This window comes from Acanthochromis polyacanthus, chromosome 1 (assembly GCF_021347895.1).
Source record: "Acanthochromis polyacanthus isolate Apoly-LR-REF ecotype Palm Island chromosome 1, KAUST_Apoly_ChrSc, whole genome shotgun sequence".
NCBI lineage: Eukaryota > Metazoa > Chordata > Actinopteri > Pomacentridae > Acanthochromis > Acanthochromis polyacanthus.
In genome coordinates, this window is record NC_067113.1 from 495,929 (window position 1) to 517,979 (window position 22,051).

A 22,051-nucleotide genomic window follows, 5' to 3' on the forward strand; every position below is an offset into this window, starting at 1 on the left:
CTAACAAAAAAAAAGCAACTTGGCATCTTCCAAGGAAAATCATTAAACTATGCCACTGAAAGCTAAAGATTAATTAAGATAAATGGCTATTGAACTGAGACTGGTGTGCTTTTCAAGGTCAAGAATGAACGGACAGGTACGTTATGTTTAAGAATAATCTATGTTAAATAATCACCGCATTTTAAATAAAGAAACAGCACAGTTACTATATATATATATATATATATATATATATATATATATATATATATATATATATATCGTGCCGACCTTTAGAACGCAGATCGCAAGCGCATTCTTGTAAGGCCGAAAATTCCCCACGGCCCCTGAAGGCATCACAACACATCCAGTCCGTCCCCGCTGTCCACGGCACACACTGCCGCTACCTGCCCGGCGGAATGGACGTCTACTGCGGTGCTCCCAGCTTCATCCTCAGCCCCACGGAGCCGCGAGAGAAGCCAGGCCCGACATGACAGCACCGGGACGGGAGAAGAAAGCGGGCCAGCGGCCGCAACTGACCGTCCGGCTGGAGGCGGTGCGGGCTGCGGGGCGCTACGCCGTGCTCGTCGCCCTGTGCGCCCTCTGCTACAGCAACTCTCTCCGCGGGGAGTTGGTGCACGACGACGTGTGGGCGATCATCAACAACCCGGACGTCCGACCGGGTTCCAGCCTCGGAAACATCTTCAGCAACGACTTCTGGGGGAAGAGGATGGCGGACAACACGAGCCACAAGTCCTACAGACCGCTCTGCATCCTCACCTTCAAGTAAGTTCTCCCAACTCCTCATCTGCAGCTCCGAACCCCGGGCTGTTGTTCAAGCAGCGACCCGGAGGAGAACCGGGAGAACCGGGCAGAGGGGCTGACGTCATGCAGCTGTCCGCTATGGAGACCAGCCTCCTGGTGAACTCCACAGCAGCAGGCATGAGCAGAGGTAGATGCTAACTCCACAGCAGAAACCGAACTGGACTTAGCCATGAGTAGAGGTAGAGGAGCAGACACCGGAGTAAGGTCCGTGTGGAGCTCAGAGCTCCGTTAGAGGCTGACAGATGAGCGCCCCTCCCAGCACATCCAGGCTAAGATCAGAATTCACTGGGAAGGTTTAACAGAGTTCACATGAAGCCGAGCCAAAAAACGCGTTCACACACAGACACAGTAACCTGTTGCGCGGCTTTTTATAAAACACTTTAGTGTGTGGTTGGATGATGTGGCGGTAGATGGAGGAGTTGTGGAGGCAGCTGCGGGTCTCAGGGGGTTCGGTCCGGCTGCTGGAAGGATCGTGTCGGCTGGAACCGGGAGAACATCCAGAACAGGGTGGGAATGTTTTAGAAATGATTCTGTGCTGCAGAAGAATCCAGCCCACACAGTGATCTGTAAACCAGGGAAAGTGTCCAAACTGAGGTCTGTTTATTAAAAAGATGGATTGTGCAAGCCAGGAAAATGATTCCATGGAGATTTGCTCTTTTTAAAAAAATTAAAACTAATAGCATGTACTCCAGGATGCACTTTTAAAGTGTAATTCCTGATGTAAAAGTCTCAGGTAGACACTGGGCCCTTTGTAGGAAAAACATTTGGTAAATAACCTTGGTATCCATAGCTATGGGCTTCAGCACAACATTACCAACGAGCACAGCTCTGGTTCTATGTTATATACACACATATAGATCATATTATAATTATTGATAATATTGAATTATCCATGCTCAATAAAGCTCAACAAAATGTTTATTTTCAAATTTAACCACCTTGCTTTGTCTTTAACCGCTTGAGCTAACCTATCCAGGTACATGGGTAATAACTTTAATGTTAAGAAAATCATACAAAAACAAAAACATTTCCACATAAAAATAGGGATAAAGGAAAGATCTCACCTTCATGGAAGTTGTGAGTCTGGTCTGGACCCTGATGTGAGTTTATCAGAGCTTACAGCTGCAGTCAGGAGTGTGTTGTTTAGAAGGAGGTGGTGGGAGACACAGGGTTAGAGTGTTTTTACACTTTGAAGCTCATCTCACAAAGACAGCTACTGCCCTCCAGGGCAGGTCTGTGAGGAGAGGTCTCGGCAGCTGCTGGTGGACATGCCTTCGGAGATGGAAGTCATGGGGAGTGGGTCTCCATTATCAAGGATCTGATTGGCTGTTTATGAGGGAGGCGCACAGGGGCTCAGTGGTTAGCTCTGTGGCCTTGCAGCTAGAAGATCCCCGGTTCGTATCTTGACCTGGGCCTGTGATCTTTCTGCATGGAGTCTCCATGTTTTCCTGTACATGTGTGGCTTTTCTCCAGGTTCTCCAGCTTCCTCCCACAGTCCACAAACATGCTGAGGTTAACTGGTGATTCTAAATTGGCCGTAGGTGTGAATGTGAGTGTGATTGTTTGTCTCCATGTGTAGTCCTGTGATAGACTGTTACCTGTCCAGGTGTCCCCTGCCTTCACCCTCAGTCAGCTGGGATAGACTCCACCCACATGACCCTGATGAGGATTGAACATATAAAGATCATGGATGGATGTTTATGAGTGAGTGAGGGAGCACACCTGGAGTTCACACTACTGAACTTTGCATTTTGGTTGTATACTTTTGTGGCAGTTTGCACTTAATGCATTGAAGTCAAACAGTTTTCTTATTGCTAATGATTAAGTGTGATCGATTGTTGTTATATTATGTCAATAATATGACCTAGTTTTAGCTTGTGTTAATGTGCCATTAACATGCCTCGTGTGACCCTTTTCAAGGTTTTTTGGTCACGCAGTTGTCTGAGCTGCTGTGCTGCAGTAACTGAATGGAGATCAGAGGTTTCTCTGACCACAGTGGTCCAGATAGCTTCAAATGTAGCCTGGAACATTAGTGGTTGTGTCTGTCAATAAGCAGATATCAGGCAAGCGAGACGTTTTGGGTACAGTTGAATCTATATACACTGCCTGGCAACAAAAAAGTCACCACCAATAGGTAGGATCCTTCCTTTGGATAATTACTGCAGTGATGAATACGTTTAACTCTAGCTGATGCAGTGAGGAGCTTCTCATTTCTTAAACAACCATGTCAGAAGACATATCCTGTGGTCATGGAACGGATGTTAATCTGTCTCAGAAGGGTCAAATTATTGGCCTGCATCAAGCAAAGAAAACAACTATGGATATTTCTGAAACTACTAAAATCATGTTGAGAGCCTTCCAACATATCATTAAAACCCGGAGGATAGTGGAGAACCATCATCTTCTAGGAATAAATGTCGTCGATCATGTGGTCTGATGAGTCCAGATTTACCCTGTTCCAAAGTGATGGGGGCATCAGGGTAAGAAGAGAAGCGATGAAGTGATGCCCTCACATGGCTAGTGTCTACTGTATAAGCCTGTAGGGGTTAGAGTTATGATCTGGGGTTGGTCATGTTCACCAACGTTGTGTTCCCAAAGAATGAGGTCAGCTGACTACCTGAATATATTGAATGAGCAAGTCTTTCCATCAATGGAGTTTTTGTTCCCTGATGGCATGGACATGTTCCAAGATGATAATGTCAGGCTTCATGGGGCTCACATTGTGAATGAGTGGTTCAGGGAGCATGAGACATCATTTTCACTCATGGATTGTCCTCCACAGAGTCCAGACCTCGGCCCCATTGAGAATCTTTTAGAAGACTTTGCACAGTGGTTTGACTCTCTCATCATCAGTATAAGATCTTGGTGAAAAATTAATGCATCTCTGGACAGAAATAAATGCTGTGACATTAAAGAAGCTCATCAAAATGATGCGTCAGTGAATGAGTGCCATACTCAAAGCTAAAGGCAGTCCAACAAACTTTAAATCACCCATATCACTTTACAATGTCTGTTTCTTTTCAGATAGTCAAGTCATGTGGTATATTGCAGAAAAAACAAATATCACAGTGCCAGTTTTTTTCCTGTATAGTGCAGCCCTACTAAAGGTAGACTGAATGAGGGACACATGTATGTCAGAAACCTGACAAAGTAATTCTAACGGTGATCTGCCAGTTGGGTGACACATTAACAACAGTAAAAAATAGTATTGCATCCATACTCTGTACTTTGTTTTTCATATAGCTCACAGAAACAAGCTATAATGTGTTTGTTAGTGAGCTTTAGAGGTGTTGTTTGTACACCGAGAAGTGCTTTTGAATGGTTTTGTGTTCATGTATGTGCTGTGTGATGGAACTGTTTCCCTGATCAAAGCAGAGTCGTCAGTGACGCTGAGCTGAATGAAATGCTTCCCGTTAGCCAAATGAATCATGATTTCTGTCTCTACTGATATCAAGAAAACTGCATCTATTTGGTTCTGGAAACAGTTTTCCAGGCGGCAGGAATAGGAAGGCCAGACGTTTTGTGTTATGGGATGTGACGGAACATTGTGGGGACGGATAGTGTCTGGCTCTGTCCACACTCTGTACACTGATAGAAAAAGTGGGAGTCCTTTCGTGCGAGTGCATGCCTCGATGTATGAGTTGTCAGACAGCAGGACGGTTTCATTGTTTGAAGACAGTCTAATTATCCAGCCGCGTTCCAACCTCTCAAGCAGCTGCTTGCTAGTCCTCCTTATGGTAATACAGTTGTTACAGAAGATATTGCTGGCTTGTTGCTTCTCCTGAGAGCAGACAGCGTAGCTTACGGCTTTCTAGAAGCATCTGCTCTCAGAAGCACACAAACTGCACTGAATGATGAGCGTGTGCTGGAGATAGCAGAGCCACAGCGACGGTCAGAGACAATGGAGAGCAGGTGTTGTTGTTGCTCACATGGGGAGGACGTTCAGAGCTGCAGCTTCTCAGGCTGTTTGACTGGCGGTTTGTTCACATTCCCTTCATTAGCTGGTCATGGAGGATGCTGCTTCAGGCCCTCTAGATGGACAAAAAATGTGTGGATCGACTGTTTTCCTTCACAGAGAACTTCAGCCTTCAGCCTACATGTGAAAAAGGTGTAGACAGAATTTAGAGAACATATTGCTGCACTGTCTCCATTTTTTCAGCCTTCATAAATGTGTTCATTAGAATTTAAAACTAATTTCTATAAAACATACTGGCTGAATTTTGTATTAAAAAAAGTCAATGTGGCATTTCAAAACAGCAAAAAACTGTAACCTTTACTTGTCATACTTGAAACACATCAAATTCTATTGAAGTTAGAAGCTTCAGAACTTTGTGTTATGTTTGGTAGGGTATTTATTTATTTCTTTAAATAAATATTGCTATATAGTATATATGTAGTATATATATATAGTATAGGGTATATGGATGCATCCACAGGTTTACTGTTGCACATCTGAAATTACAACATTGTGAGTTCAGTATTTACAGTATTTCCAGCCTGTTTTTGTTTTCATTTTGATGATCATACAGCATACAGCTCTTTAGCATACAACTGAAGAAAATCAGAATTCCAGTGTTTTAAAGTATTGAAAATTTAATATTTGGACATGAGTACAGTGCTCTTCAAACACTAAATACTGAATCTGTGTGTAGTTCACTCAGTCATTTTTCCATTTCAAAATAAAATCTTAACAAACAATAAACCTCTTTGTTTTGTTTTTCAGTTTTTAAAACCTAAATGTAGAAATGTATTATTTACCTAATGAAAAAACTGGGGAGGGGGTATGGGGACCAAGGGTTAACACCCCCATGGCCAGAAACCGCTCCCCATGTGGGAGTGCCCCCGCCGGGAAAACACTGGAGAATTAAAACACTAGAACTGAAATAAATGAAATAAAACAAAAAATAAGTTAAAATAAAGGTTAAAATATGTAAACCCATAAAACCCTAAAAGTTCAAAGATCGAGTAATAAATAATAATAATAATAATAATAATAATAAAAGCATAAGAAGAAGGGTTAAGAATTATCAAAACAAGTTGAAGGGCTGGTTAAAAAGATGAGTCTTGAGCCTCTTTTTAAAAATATCAAGAGTCTCTGCAGCCCTGAGGTTCTCCGGCAGACTGTTACACAAACGGGGACCATAGTAACCGAATGCCGCCTCCCCGTGTTTTAGATCGAACTCTTGGTATAGATAAAAGGCCCGCGCCAGAGGACCTCAGGGCTCGAGAGGGTTGATATGGTAAAAGTAAGTCTGATAAATAAGAAGGCCCAAGACCATTAAAACATTTATGAACTAATAAAAGAACCTTAAAATCGATCCTGAAGCGCACGGGGAGCCAATGCAGCGATTTTAAAACTGGTGTAATATGTTCCCGCCCTCTGGTCCTCGTCAGCACTTGTGTGGCTGAATTTTGTAATAATTGAAGATTCAATATACTTTTTTTGGGAAGACCAGAGAGCAGGGCATTACAGTAATCCAAACGACAAGATATGAAAGCATGCATCAGCACCTCTGTGCTCGCCTGAGAGAGAAATGGGCGGACTCTGGCTATATTCTTAAGATGGTAAAAAACAATCTTTATTATGTTTTTAATATGTGGAATAAAAGAAAGCTCAGAGTCAAAGATTATGCCCAAATTTTTAACAGATTGTGATGGTTTAAAATCCTTTAATTTTGGTAAAAGTTTCTCTCTCTGGCGTTCAGGACCAATGACTAAAGTCTGTTTTGCTCTGGTTGAGCTGTAGGAAATTCACTGCCCTCCATGACTGAATATTGGAAATGCAGCTAAAAAGGGCATCAATCGGCCCTGTGTCATCAGGAGACACGGCGATGTACAGTTGCGTATCGTCAGCATAGCTATGGAAGCTGATGCCGTGTCTCCTGATGACATCCCCCAGGGGAAGCATGTAAAGATTAAAAAGGACTGGACCTAAAATTGACCCATGGGGGACTCCACACTTTATCTCATGCAGGGCTCCAGACTGCGACTAAATGGTCGCATTTTGTGACCAAAATTTGAGCGAGTGCGAGTAAATTTTTCATCTACTCGCGCATGTGCGACCAGTAAGTTTGGAATTTCTTTTTAAATTACTATTGAATATTTTTGTTACTGAAAAACGTCTGCTCCACACTTCAGCCCAGTAGACAGTTATACGCAAATGAGCTGTTTGCCAGTCAACATTAAGTCCAAAAGAAGAAGAAAGGAGACGAACACCAAAGAGGAAGGAAGGTGGGAGAGCGGGGGCGAATGACGGTGAAGTTCCTGATGTTTCACAAAGCCTTCATTTACGTTCAGCCTTATTTTGAACACAAATTCATCTTCTGTCCTTCAGTCCTTTCTTGTCTCCATTCCACCTGCTTCTAAGTTTAGACACATCCTTTGCTAGACAGCAACAGTGGAACCATTTTCTTTCATCTTTACGTGAATTTTCGGACTTTTCGGCAGCATCTTCGTCATGTCAAGAAACCTCGTCTTGGAGAACCACTTCCTGTGCCGCTGGAATGGTTACAAAATAAAAGCCTGTAGCATTAAAAATTTGCCTTCAAAGTAAAAGCCTGGATAGAACGGTTATTTTAACGCTAGCAAAACAAAAGCTTGCAAAAAGTGATGAACTGATCAGCAGACCTTTATAAGAGTAATTTACACGTGATTCGGTATAAATACATAACGTGCACATGCATAACACATGCCTGTGCTCAGCACAAGGTCTTTTTTATTACAGATTTCATCTGTTGAAATTATACATCAACTGAGCAGCCTTGGTGGAGTACTGCGCTCTCCGAGTGCTTTTCTTATGTTGTGCCAACTGCTGCGCAGTGAAATGTGAATTTAAAACATCATAGTTTCTGCATTTATTCAAGTATTTATCAGTAATACAGTGAAAATGAGAGGAAAAGTGAAAATTTACTTTGCAAGTCGATGTTGGTGTGCGCCCCTAAAATTTCTGCTTGCGCTTCTAAAATTTTAAGTTAGAGGCCACTGTACTCTGAGGGAAAAAAGTTAGTCTGGAGCCCTGTCATGGGTTCCTGAGGAACTTTTATCCAACCTTACAAAGAAGCTTCGATCAGTAAGGTAAGAGTGAAACCATTTCAAAACAGTACCAGAGAGGCCAACCAGGTGCTTTAGTCTGTTTAATAAAATGTGATGGTCTACTGTATCGAAGGCAGCGGTCAGATCCAGCAGCACCAAGACTGTGAGTTTATGATTATCTAAGTTGCACCTGATACCATTTGAAATCTTTAAAAGGGCTGTCTCTGTACTGTGATTCATCCTAAAACCAGACTGATGCTTCTCTAAAATGTTGTTCTGATTTAAAAAAAGAAAGCAGGAGTCCAGACTGAGAGGGCAGGCAATGGAGTTAAAGAGAGCCGAGACAAAGGAGCTAGACTGAACGGAGACTCTGAATCCACTGTGACTGTTCAACGGTCCAGCACTGAGTCTGTCTTTATGGGAGCACAGGTAATTGGCTTGATAACTCCCACCTGCTCGCACACCAACTCCTGCTGATTGGAATGACAGCACCTGTTCACCAGCACCACACCCACCTGAGGAGAGAGGGGAAGGGAAGGAAGAAACCTGCCACTAGAATTACTGAATATGTTTGAGTTGTGGGTTTCACAATTTTCTGACATTTTATAAAACAAACAAGGAGTTAGTCAAGAAAATAATCTGCAGATTAATTGATGCTGAAAGTGACTGTTAGCTGCAGGATTCCTTCCAATTTAAAAACCTCTGCATTAGATGACCATAAAACACTAAGAGAACACCAGCAGTATTCATGCTGCCCTGTAATTATTATTATTAGTAATTTTTAGTAATTATGAAATTATTGAATTTCCCTTTGGGGATTAATGAAGTTACTGTACTGTATTGTAGCGAGGCTACAGATTGTTGATTTGGAACTCTTTCAAGCTAGCAGGCTGATAAAATTTCAAACACTGATTCACTTTGTCTTCTTTCACACCATGGACAGTTCTGACTGATTTGTAATTACAAAAATCACTTGAGGAAAGGCTTCATGTACATGGATGGTAACAGACGGGTGCTCCTGTGTGCTGAGGCTCACTTCCATGTGTCTGCCTGCTCTGTACCCACACACATGAGCACACATGTGATGAACCTAAAGGGAGCGTTCACTCAATCCAGCATAGTCGTCCCTACTCTGGTGAACACTCCTGGGTTGTTCGGATGCAATCAGGGTGAAAGACACACACAAAAAGAGTAAACACACACACACAGAATGCAGCCTCGAGGCTTTTTATAGCTGAGGCCTGATGTGAACCACGAGCTGAGCAGTGATTGCAGTGAGAAAACAAGGAAGAGAGAAAGAAAGAAATGGGTGCAGAGAGCGATAGCAAGAGGCCATGTGATTAAAATAGCAACACGAGGACAAGATGACACAAGACAGGGAGGAAGAAGGGGTGACGGATGCTCTTCTGGTAAATGAGGAGAGGAAGAGTAGGAGGAGACATATAGCAGATGATAGAAAGAGATGAAGAGTGAAAAATAAGAAATGACAAAGATGAAGGGTAAGAAAGTGGCACATGATGCAGCTATAGTCTGAGAAAGCTGAGTCAGATGATGGGAGAGCTTCACTTCACAAATGTTTATTTAATAAAAAAAAGAAAGTTATCACTTGAAATTCATAATTCAGTCATGGACATGCTGTCATTTTCATCAGCCGGGACATTAGGAATTATCTTCTTTTCCTTACTCTGGAGCGGCCTTTTCTTTATCCTACAGTCACATCTGATCTAAAACATTTTCAGCCTTCTTGCCCGCAGTGTTTTATTCAGCCCGTTTTACATTGCAGGAATTTGGTGAGGTAAATTACCATAGCTGCTAACTGCTGATGCAATGTTCTCTGGGATAATTAACAGCCTATTTTTAGCGTTCTCTCAGCCTTCCTTTGGGTCATGACCCAGTCCCTCAGGCAGAGGCAGATATATCAGAGTAAAGGACAGAAGTCATCAGGCCTCTGCTGCTGCTGCATGATCACTAACTGCCTCTCTGGACAGAGTTTAATTATCACTCTCTCACCCTCACAGAGGACACTGCTTCTGTCTCTCTGGATGTGATCATACCAGACTCTGCATGCTCAGCTTTGAAATGCTTCCATCAGATGGTTTTACCTTTGTTCTGCTGGTGCTAGGGCCCAGGGATACTTCTCTTTAACTGATTATTGGCAGCATTACCAATCAGTGATCAACAATGTCCATAAAGGTTTAGTCATATGCTGATGAAGCTACTTTACACCACGGACACCTATCAGACGTATAATGATGTGGTTGCATTGGTCATTTCGTATTAACAGCATCACTCTAGTAGAATGTAATCAGGGCTGATTGTGAGAGCTCTGCTCACAAACCATTAAATGCTACAGAAGTCTTTGTCATCGTGCAACAGACACTTTCTGCTGAGATAGACAGCGTAGGGCTGTGAATGAGATGTTTAGGTCATCGATGCAAACCTGCATGATGCTGACAAATATAGAGTTAAGTATAATTAAGAAGGCTGTGCGCTCTGACAAGTGTGGATCATTTTTTGATTTCATCAAAAGATAAAAAGGTCACCATCGATTAACTGTGATATTACTAAAGCAAACAAAGAACCTCATTCTTCATGCATTCCTCTCAGATTAAAATCATCTCTGTGTAATTGTTGAAAAATGAACATGATGCAGGAGTGTCTCTGCTAGTAGGACAAGGATTTCTAAATGATAGAGGGAGTGTAGACCAGCAGACAGTTACTGCAGTGCAGCAACTCAGACAGGTGTGTGTTCAGAAATTAGTGACATAAGACGCTCTGTTGTCAGATTTACCCAAGATGAAACCAGGTGATTTTAACTATCTGCGGTATCTGAGTTGTCTGTGAGCTGAGCATTTTAAATGTCAATATCACAGTGGATCATGTTCATTTAGTTGTGGGAAGTCAAACTGCTGTCACTCAGAATTTTTGTTCATCTAATTATGTTTGAAAACTGAATTGGATATTGAAATTTCAGGAGACTCGAGGCCTTTATGTTAGCGTCACCGTTAGACCCATAATTTCACTCACACAATAATCACTCGAAGATTTCAACCTCCTTTAGTTTGGTGTACAAGACGCTTATGATTGATCTTTTTTGGCTATCAGCACTAGAGGAAAAATCATTTTCCAAAACTTTTGTGGAGATGTGTTGGTCTGTTGAGCAGATGATAGATGATTAAACAATGACGACACATACCAGTGAAAGACCAAGAAGGAAGCAGTTTGACAGAATGTTCAGCAGTTTCACTTTATCTGATGAAAAAACACACAAAAGCACTTCATGAAATTCTGAGACATTGCCTTTTATTGCTTGATTTATTTGTTTTTGTAGGAAAAGAATGTGGTATTTAGTCTTTAAAAGGACATTATGTGTAACTGCAACGACCCAGCCATTGCCCACATACAGTACATTAGCCTCCATGGCTCGTTGTTGTTCATGTATGACAGTAGCCGTTATACAGGCTCATCACACAGAGGTCACAGCTGAAGGTCCTCCAGCATCTAGAAGTGTGTCCATCAGCAGCCTGCTTCCATCCAAAATATCCTTTAGCAGGACCCTGAATCCCGACTCGATCAGCACTGCTCAATGCATCAAATAAAAAATTTACATTCATCCAAAGCCTTTACCCCGTGGACGGTTTGGGACCCTGGCCCGGCCCTCTGGGAACTTCATCTCACTACCCTCTATTTATTCCACAGTCATCTCAGCGTCAGCTATGAGAGCAGATCAGCATCAGCTAAGGTCAGGCTGAGATAATGGTGAGGGTTAATGCTCTCACTGCAAGCTCCAGCGGATTTTATCAGTCGTTCTCATTGAATTATGAATAGAAGAAGGGTGGTGGAGGGCAAAGTCTCCTTCACATTCTGGAGTGGATGAGGGCTCACAGAGGATCCCATTAGAACTAATTATAATCAAAGATAAGGAGTTCAGATGTGGAGCCATGTTCTGATCAGCTGCTCTTTTTGGTTTTGTGCAGCTCGCTAGAAGTTAAATTCACAAAAAAACATTAACCTCATACAGGTTTCACCTTTTATCCCTTTTAGTAGCTTTAGGCAAGAAAAAAACAGCTTACTTTACTCCTCCTGTTTGTTGCTGCCCTTCATTGAAGCTGTACAGTAATTTCCTTAAGTTAAATACAAAAAGCTTGTTTTTCATGCCAGCTTAAAAATCTGAATTCCATTCAGATCCAGATGATTCACTTTGATGAAGCTCTTTGTGGTTGTGAGTGAAATATCAAGCATTGACATCAGGTCAACGTTTTAATTAGTCAAATACTTAGGTTTATGACCAAGTACCTGCTATGATATTTCCATCACCACCCCTGGAGGATTTTCATAACAGATTCTTTTCATGGACAAATAAGGTTTGTAATTATGTTTTGTACAAACTCATCTTGTTCAGTGGCACGTACGCAAACAATACCAGCAAATAGAGCTTTTTAAAAAAAAAAAAGATTAGCATCTGTATAGTATTTGTGGACAGCTGTGGCTCTTGTGGTAGAGCAGGTTGTCCACTAGTTGCAGGGTTCAGTCCTTGGCTCCTCCTGTCCACATGCTGCTTCATTCTTGAACCAGAAGTTGTTCCTCATGGCGGACATGCACACTGGTGTGAACAGCAGGAAAAATCTATAAACTCTGAGGTGAAATGATCCTGGAAGTGCAGTAGTATTTCAGTTTTAAGATGAACTGATGTCTGAAATGCCCATTCACAGTACGCTCTGTTCTCTCACAGTCGTTTCTTTAAATCATTCAGCTCTATTTGCAGCAAGATCCACACTGAAGGTTTCAAAAGTGTTCAGTATCATCAAATGATGGTTTGAACGTGAACCACTGTATGCTTTCTGTTTCCTCGGTTTGCCATTATCAGGTTGTTGGAGAGGGAATGGTTCCAGCATAATAGCAATTCTGATAAACTGGGTGAAAATTGCCTATCTCACTGTTATTCCTCGCTGAGAGATTAGCTGCTGGAAGATGTTTAGCAGGCTGTGATTTGATGGAGGGAATCTGACATTCTCTCTCAAAGCAATCATTCTCTTTTATTTGAACTCCATGGCACTGTGGAAAATGGATTGAGATTCTGTTCAGGATTATAAGACAATCACTTCATACGGAAATGTAAAATGTAATTTATTTTTAGAGATTCCCACAGTAAAGCCAGTGAACTGCATGCCTGAGTGATTGTCTTAGATAGCGTTGGCCCTTTGTTGTCCTCATATGCTTGGGGTTTATGAGAAAATGAATGACATTGGACTGTACTTCCGTTCTGCAGCTTTTTATTATATTATTATTTTTGCACTTTCACACAGTTTGATGCTCCTCTCTCATCCCACACAGCTGACCTTCTCTCTGTCTGTCTGTCTGTCTGTCAGGTTGAACATCCTGCTGGGCGGTATGACTCCTCTCTACTTCCACATGGTCAACGTGTGTTTGCACTGTGCCGTAACCTGCCTGCTTATGCAAACGTGTGAACGATGCGTGTTTGAAGACTCACGTCTGGCCTTCATCACAGCTCTGTTGTTCGCCGTGCACCCCGTCCACACTGAGGCTGTGAGTACAAACAAGGAGTTAAACGTATCACTTGAATTTATTGAGTGTTACCGTTACAGCACACTTGTTTTTTCAGTGTACACAGAGCAGACAGCTAGAACACCAGCATCTTTGCCTTCCTCTGCATCTCCAATCAAACAAATGCTCTGAAGCCACCAGTGACATCTTACCAGTCAGTGTCAGTCAGGGCTTTTCTGAGCTCAACTAGTGCTGTCCAACCAGTGGGAGGGCTCATATAAAAAGGCTCCATATATTAGACCTTCTGTCTGCTTCTGCTGACTGGAATTTTAAACTCAGATTTTTATTGTGGTGAAGTCTTAATGTCTGTTTGGGTCTCATCAGGTTTGCTTAGCATGAGTGAGTGGAGACCAGCAGAAAAACCTTTGTACCTCACCAGAACATAGCTGCATTCAGTATTTATCCTGCAACATACGTAGTTTGCTGATTGGTTGAAGGCATCGTGGAGTAATGATGGAGTAATTTGATCACTTATGGATGTTCCTTTGCCGATTTTCTTTTTCTTGAATTAAATTGCTTTTTTTCTCTCTATTTGAAATGCTGCCTAGTGCAAAATAAGAAACAGAGTCAAGGACAGAATTTATGCTAGAGCTAATTCAGAATGCATTCAGTGCCTAAACACAGCTGACATTCCCCTCAGGGTCTGCTGGCTTTGTCCCAGCTGAGTGTCTGTGCTGCTGCTTCCCGTTGGGAACACACTCCCACCTCATACCTATTCAACAGTTCTTTTTCTGCCACTGTGAGGAGATATATTTAAATCTAAGATACAGGCAGATATAGCTCGCTCTTAGCCATTTAAAGGGTTCACTTTATATAATTTCAACGTCCAGAACATTGGCTTCATCAAACCCGTTCTAAACATTGATGTGGGTCCTTTCTTGGCCAAACTGGATTTAAATCTGTGTCATCTGTCATCTCACATCTGTATGTTTCTGTGATTCAGGAGAAACAGTTAGGTGAGTAGGAACAAGTAGTAAGAGATGTAGCATCACAAAGATGAACCACATTCTGTGGGAAGTTTGTTGATGCAACTTCCTACTGATTTAAGAAGACACCACAGTTGTGGCCATAACCACGATGACTGAAACATTTAACTTCTGATAAAAATACCTGATTTAGAAAAAGCTCGGGTGACTGTGTTTAGTGAAAAGTGTACATTGTTATCATCAGTACATGTTATTTAAAAAGCCTTTCTGTGTCCTTTTATTTAGAATGTAAGCTGTGGGTCATGATGCGCTTTCAGGCCTCTAAAAATTGTTCTTAGATCAAGATTGTTTGTAAAAAAAAAAAAAAAAATGCAAGCAAGAGACCGCAGTTTTCCACAACTAAATTTAATTCATCCAGCTATGATTGTGTCATTGGGTCCTACACTGTTCTGCAGGTTTGCTTGTTTCATGTTTTCATTCCTTGTAATAGTTTGAAGTCGTGGGTTCCATTAAGAAAAAAGAAGACTCAATCAGTAATGCCTGAAATTGTTCATTTTAACTTGAGTTTGCTGTTTTTTTTAGTTCTGAACATTTAATGTTTCTTAATGATTGCCACCAAGGTTTCAGACGCTTTGTCACCAGACAACAAACATGGTCTCTGTCTCACCTCCACACATCTGAACTCTTTTTGTATGATGTATGTGTGTAACCACCACACAGTAAAAGCTCTTAGCACCTCCACCTTTTGTTAGTTTTTCCCCGTTCTCAGTGACTGTATCGCTGAGACCAAGTCACATGCAGCTCATAGAGGCTTGCAAAAGTCAACACATACAACCCTGTCAATCGATGTGACAGATTCATCTCCTGAGAGGAGGCTCATGGACAGGCAGAAAGGTTCTTTGTAAAAGCTGAAAGAAGCCACCAAACGACACAAATAGCACAGAGACATCCATGTGGACACTGGCCTACAAACAACGTGCAGGAGTGTAATTCCAGCTTACATCTTTGTTAGATGATCCTCAGTGGTTTGGATAATGCAACCATTACTTAGCAGTTGTCCACGCTGCAAAGGGGGCTTTGAGCAGGTTTTGAAGAAGCTTTATGCAACAGAGCAGGCCTTTGGAATCAGCACAGCATCACCTTCATGTTTAATCCACTCCTGCTTTACTTGTTGAGTCCTTTGGGTCGCTGTACATACGGGTGGACAATGTGACAGCTGATAGCATGGACAGTCATACTTTTCAAAGGGTTGGTACAAATGATGTTTGATCAATAAATAAGAGGATTGTCCAAACTTTGCTGGTCTACCTGAAGCATGACTGGTTGTGACATAGTGAGGATGATACGCATCGCATGAACGAGTCATCTTAGAGCTGTGCTTTACTTTGTAAACACAATAGAGCATGGTGGACCAACATCCTGAGAGAACCATGAAGATGGTGGAGATACAAATCACCATTCCTGGACAAAACTTTTAGAATATAATCAGAGTGAGAACAGGATGCGGAGACTTGTGAGTTAAAGTCCCTCCCAGATAGCAAACTATGGGTGAATCAATGTTGAATCTATGTTGAGACCTAACGTCGAAATTATACAGAAAGCGCAAGGTTGATAAAATGTTGAGTCAACATTTGCTTTTCAACCATAAATCACACTTTACCCAGATAGCAAAAGATGTTAAATCAATGTTGAATTTGGGTTAAGAAGGTTGAATTGTGGTTACGGTTGAAGACTGATGGTTGGATCAACGTTGATTCAACAACATTTTGTCAACATTGAAGTTTGTGTTTAAAAGATACCATTGAATCTACATTGTATTTTGGTTTAATTAAAATGTTTGACAGGTCAATGTTTAACTAATGTTGAATCTATGTTTGCAAACATGTAATCTGTGTAAGCAAACGTTGACTCAACATTTTATCAACCTTGCGCTTTCTGTATAATTTTGACGTTAGGTCTCAACATAGATTCAACATTGATTCACCCATAGTTTGCTATCTGGGCTGTCTGCTCATTGGTTAAACGCCCAAAAACTCATCTCATAGTTACACATTTTGGAGTATTTCCATGAAAACAAGCCCAACGTCCCTTAGAATGGTATAGATGTAATGCTACACCACTGATTTCTCTAGAATGTGCGCATCTATGCCGTGTCTCTCCCTTCACTTAACCTCCACTTTGTCTGAACACTGCGAAACTGCTCTACACAACGGCAGGTTTTAGTGTTGGAATAATTCAGCATACGTGTTTGAAGTGGAAAACGTTTGTGAATTATGAATCACAACATGGCTCGCGATTGTACCGTAAAAGATACTCATACATTCATCTATACATATTCAATATACCACCTGTTTACTTTGCACTATTTGCAGTGTTTTATGGTAGTGTACATGTGCTGCTACCAGCTCCTAGCAGCACTGTGCCATGTGTACAGATGTGCACTACCAGTCAAGAGTTTGGACACACCTCCTCATTCAGTTGTTTTTATTCCATCATTTTATACATTGGAGATTAATCGACATCAAAACTATAAAAGATTGTGCATAGAATTATGTTGTAAACAAAAAAGTGTTAATCTTCAATGTAGAAAATAATACCAAAAAATAAGGCGTGTCCAAACTTTTGACTGGTTGTGTATATAACCTTTTTCTTTTCAAATTCATTTTATTTTATATTGTACTGCTGCTGGGCTGGAGTAGTGGTTAGCACTTTCGCCTTGCAGCAAGAAGATCCCTGGTTCAAATCCTGGTCTGAGCCTGGGATCTTTCTGCATGGAGTTTGCATGTTCTCCCTGTGCATGCGTGGGTTTTCTCCGGGTACTCCGGCTTCCTCTCACAGTCCAAAAATATGACGAGGTTAATTGGTTACTCTAAATTGCCCGTAGGTGTGAATGTGAGTGTGATTGTTTGTCTGTATATGTAGCCCTGTGACAGACTGGCGACCTGTCCAGGGTGTCCCCTGCCTTCACCTGAGTCAGCTGGGATAGGCTCCAGCACCCCCGCGACCCTAGTGAGGATAAAGCGGTGTATAGAGAATGGATGGATGTACTGCTGCTGATTTCTGTGAGTTGCCACACAAGTTTGTTGTATTTTGCACAATGACAATAAAGCCTTTATCTATCTGGCCAGATCACATGCCCTCATCTGTATATCAGCTTTCTCACCAAGAACCTCTGCTCCACTTTCAGTTTGATTCCCAAAGCTCAACGCTTCACTTTATCTGACTGTGAAAAGTGGTGAGTCGAGTTGTTCAAGTTCCTGTATGCAGAGGAAGCAGAGCACATTATTATTCATCCCCTGCTCCAACAGGTGAGATGACAATGAAGGGCTCAGATGTTCACTACACCAGCACTGCAGAGAAATGGGAGTGTAGCAGCAAAAGGCGGAGGCTGGGGGATGAATGGAGCAGAGGAGTGTGTGCACATGGAGAAAGAGTTGAGCAGAGAAAGAGAAATGCATGAGATCTGGTGTAGGAAGCTGATGAAAGGAAGGGAGAGAGATGAATAGAGAGCAGCGGGGATAGAGGAGGACAGGCCTCCTCCCAGCACAGAGAGAGCGAAGGTTTACAGAGGAGGGAGAGGAAGCAAGACAGCACGACAGAAAAGAGAAAGTAAGAGCAGGAAGCGTGACGGAGTCAGAAATAAGGTCTCAGAGTCTCTGTAGGGGAGGGTTTCCCAGAATGCCAGTTAGAATGCCTCAGCAAGCACAAACACGTAACTGGATGTGATGAGAGTGTTGGAGCTTTTCATTTGCTCGTGAAAATCAATGTTTTATTTCAGATTTATGTAATTTGAAATATCAAATTTTAATTTTGACTAAAGTGAAAGGGCCATAAGACAGCTCAGTGAAGATATGGTTGAAATGAATGTTTCCCTGTGAAGGGGCTGATTCTGAGGTGTGAGCCTGCTGGGCTTTTTTGCTCTTCCAGTCTATAATATAATATAATATAATATAATATAATATAATATAATATAATATAATATAATATAATATAATATAATATAATATAATATAATATATAATTAGGCCATTTATTTGGTGCTGGTCAGGTTAGATCCCAGTGAGCAACAGTTTTCTGACTGCACATATATTTGTCCTAGTCATTCAGGTATGGAAAGGCTCTCTGTGTCAGAGGAGTGTGTCTTGGTTACACCATCTAACCTCTGGTGATAAAAATTAATTTAAATGATTGGCAACAGTAGTGCAGAGGAGATGAAGCAGGTTAACAGCTGACATTGAAACAGCTCATGTTTGGGTTAGGTCTCACATTTCCGAATGAAATTATTATAATTCACAGCATTTTTTTAAAATCATTTGACTTTGTTTTTGGTGGCTTGTTTCATTGTGAGTCTTTTTACAGGGTGACCCAAAAGTTTGGAAACAAAGATTAACTGCAGTGTCTATTTGAGTTGGGGGTGCATGAATTCACTCTTATTTTACCCATTTTTGTTATAGCATAATAAAATAACTTAAAAGCATAGTATTTCAGGGTTCCCACGCGTCCTGGAAATCCTGGAAAATGACTGACCAATTTTCCAGTCATGGAAAACATATGGAAAATGAGAAAAAAAGGTCAAATGTCCTGGAAACGGTTAACTTGTCCTGGAAAAATAATTATCCTCCCCCTGTCAATGCAAACGGGTTACAAGTTATGCGCATGCATGTCTATTGTCACCGTATTTTCTGGGCAACATTAAGGCAAATAATATATATAAAATAGCGCTTCTCTGCTTCGAGCCGGCGCAGCGCCCCATGTGACGCTACCAGCCAATCAAATTTGCATTCCCCTTAGTTGGCTGTAACTTGTGAGATGAAACACAACTCTGATATCGGCATAGCGGCAGCTTAACAGGTATGGGCCACGTTTCACTCAGTAGTTCACAGTTGTTTTATTGTCTGATAAAAATAAGAATGAAAACAGCATTAGGAATTCTGTTGTGTGGGTGGTAGGTCATTCCTACTATTTGGTGCCATTTCGGCCTTGTTTAATCTATTAAAAAAATGTTAAAATTTCCAATTTTTTCGTCTTTTATCTGAAGGATTACTTATCAAACTATAAGAAAACTATATTGGTCCAGCTCAGGATATCAATAATCTAATATTTTTACCAAATTCTTTGCATGTGACAGATGGCAAATGTCCACCCTGTTACGGGACATTCTCACATCTATTACACTATGTTTCCAAACCACTCTAGCTATAATAATTACATTTAGTAAGAGCTAAAATGTCCCTTAATTTACCCTTGAAATATCTATTTTGAGAAATATTAACAAAGAAGTATATGTACAAAAAATGTGCTCTATTGTAAGGCACAACACAATTTGAACACATTTCTTTTCAATTTTAAGATAATTTCAATGGAATCTGCCTTTATTTTTTTTTTCGTGATTTCATTATACTAATTAGAAACTGCAAGTAAACACAAAGACATGCTAAATATTTCAGACTTTTTATCTAATTCTCATCAAAAAATAATAAGGTAACAGGGTGGACAGACGAGTAACAGGGTGGACAAGACGTCACAGAATGGACCTAATATTTGTGAACAAAATTTTATTTAAAAAAGTAAATTTATTTAACCTTTACATGAACATTAAAATTGTTTTAAAAAAATACTTCCAACAAATAAATAAAAATATCATTAACTAGTCATATGAAAAACATCAAAAACTTCATTAGCATCAGCTTTACATACAAATTCACTGAACAATATAATTCATTAACAATTAGAAATTCATTCAATAATTTAAAATAGGAAATTCATTCATAACTAAAAATAGGAAATTCATTCAATAGATAAAACAGAAATTTGATCAGTAATTAATGATAGGAAATTCATTCAATAATTAAAAGCAAGATTTCAGTTCAATAATTAACAACTGTAAATTATTTACTGATCACATAACCATTAAAAACTGCAAACATTAACAAACATGAAACCATTTAACACCCCCCCAAAAAAAAAAAACAAAACAAAACAAGGAATCCGCATTAGCAGTTCATGTGTTTCTCTAAGAAAGTCCACACTGTCTTCTCCAACTGGACAGACCTTTTGTTTAAAGCTTGTGGTTCTCTCATCAGGCACACAATCTGGTCATCTGTGTACCAATGAATATCATCTCAAGGACTTGGCCAGAAGAATTTGTTGATACATTACATTAGTTTTAATTACCATTTTATTAATGCTTGTCACTTTTCGTCCTTCATATAAACATATTTACTCACTCATAACCATCAACTGTCTTCTAACCTTGAGGGTCCTATTACTGAGACATTTTCTGGCGCTGGGGAAAAGTCTGCACTTGGAGGAGAGGTCACGATCCTGGTTCTTTCTCTAAATTTTCTCTTCATTTCTCGCCATTTCTTTCTCTGTGCCCTCTTTTCTCTTTCACTGAGGTCTGACACTTTCTTTTTTCTTCCTTGTTCTCTGTCTTTTCTCCATTTAGCTTTCTGTTTTGAGAGGTATTGCTGCCTTCTTTCTGAGTCTGCATCTCGTCATTCCCTGTAGCACCTTTGCTTCTCTGCCGCAGTCAGGGGGACCATTCCTTGACAAATGCAAGCATACCATTTTAACAAATCTTGAAAAAATAATCAATTTATAACCAAAAATAATAATAGAAGACAACATATGCTGAAGAAAGATGTTTATCCATCTCTGTTATGTCCACCCTGTTACTGTGTGTCCACCCTGTTACTCTACAAAACGGTAACAGGGGGGGCATTTAATGCTAAAGCTGTCCCTTACTGCTAATGTGATGAAAAACAAGCTAGCACTTAGTGACAACCAAGGAAGATTTTTAACATATTTATTAACCATATTTTTGAAATTACCAAAAAATATAATTTTCTGCTATAAAACAGGGTAACAGGGTGGACATCTTATGCTTTAACACGTCAGTCAAGCATTCTAAAACACTTAATAAAGGTTGTTTAAAGAGAGGTACTTACTTTGCTTCCATTAGTTTGATTTTCCCTCCAAAAGTGTAAGCTACTTCCTGTATCATGTGACTAGATGATGTATTGGGGGGCGTGTGCAGAGATCTTTGTATCAAAGTAACAGGGTGGACAGTTGACTCAGGGACACAACATTTTAAGCAGTAAAAATGTATAAATAACAAAAAATAACATTTGGGGAGGTAGATTATAAACGAAGCTGTGCAACAATAGTGAAAAGTGTTGGGTTTATTTTATTGCTATTACTTTTATATGTATTTTTAATTGAGCAAACATGATTTGGGACATGGGAATTTGGCCTACTTATCCAAAAATAAGGGTAATTGTTTAAAATTGAAATATTCCTGCATACATATCATTGTATATTATGGTAGAGAACTGTTAACCATATAAGCCAGGCTTTTGAAAATTAGTATTAGGACATTTTTACCAAAAATATGCAATACTCTGTCATGGGGACTCAAATGGCACCGAATAGTAGGAATAGGAATGACCCTGTTGCGAAACCTGCACTTTTACTGAAACATCACTTCATCCCCCTCACTGCCGAGGTGTGTGGTGGCGTCCACATAAACTACATCTTCCCACAACAGCTGAGCGTTTCATGTCTGAAATCAAACTTTCAGTCGATGACGCCGGTCAACACCATAGAATAGAGTCTATGGTCAACACAGATAGTGTCTGTCACGAAAAGTCCGCCTGCATATGATGGTGACGTCACGGTGACATCGCTCACTTCACCTCCTACGTCTCAATCGGTGGTCGAGT

General features: G+C 40.7%; 1 protein-coding gene across 5 annotated transcripts in view; it reads left to right on the forward strand.

The window, feature by feature from the left end:
* Nucleotides 1-342: 342 nt before the first annotated feature.
* The window catches only part of tmtc1 (transmembrane O-mannosyltransferase targeting cadherins 1), a 200,542-nt gene continuing 178,833 nt past the window's right edge, over nt 343-22,051 (forward strand). For 4 of the 5 annotated variants that reach the window (XR_007940802.1, XR_007940798.1, XR_007940801.1 and 1 more), the window contains exons 1-2: nt 343-765; nt 13,206-13,383. Coding sequence is in view for 2 of the 5 variants with exons in the window: in XM_051945359.1 (XP_051801319.1) it covers nt 470-765; nt 13,206-13,383 (474 nt within the window). In the remaining 3 variants the exon portion in view is untranslated. The remainder of the gene's footprint in view (nt 766-13,205; nt 13,384-22,051) is intronic. The other variant, XM_051945351.1, reaches the window with a different exon arrangement.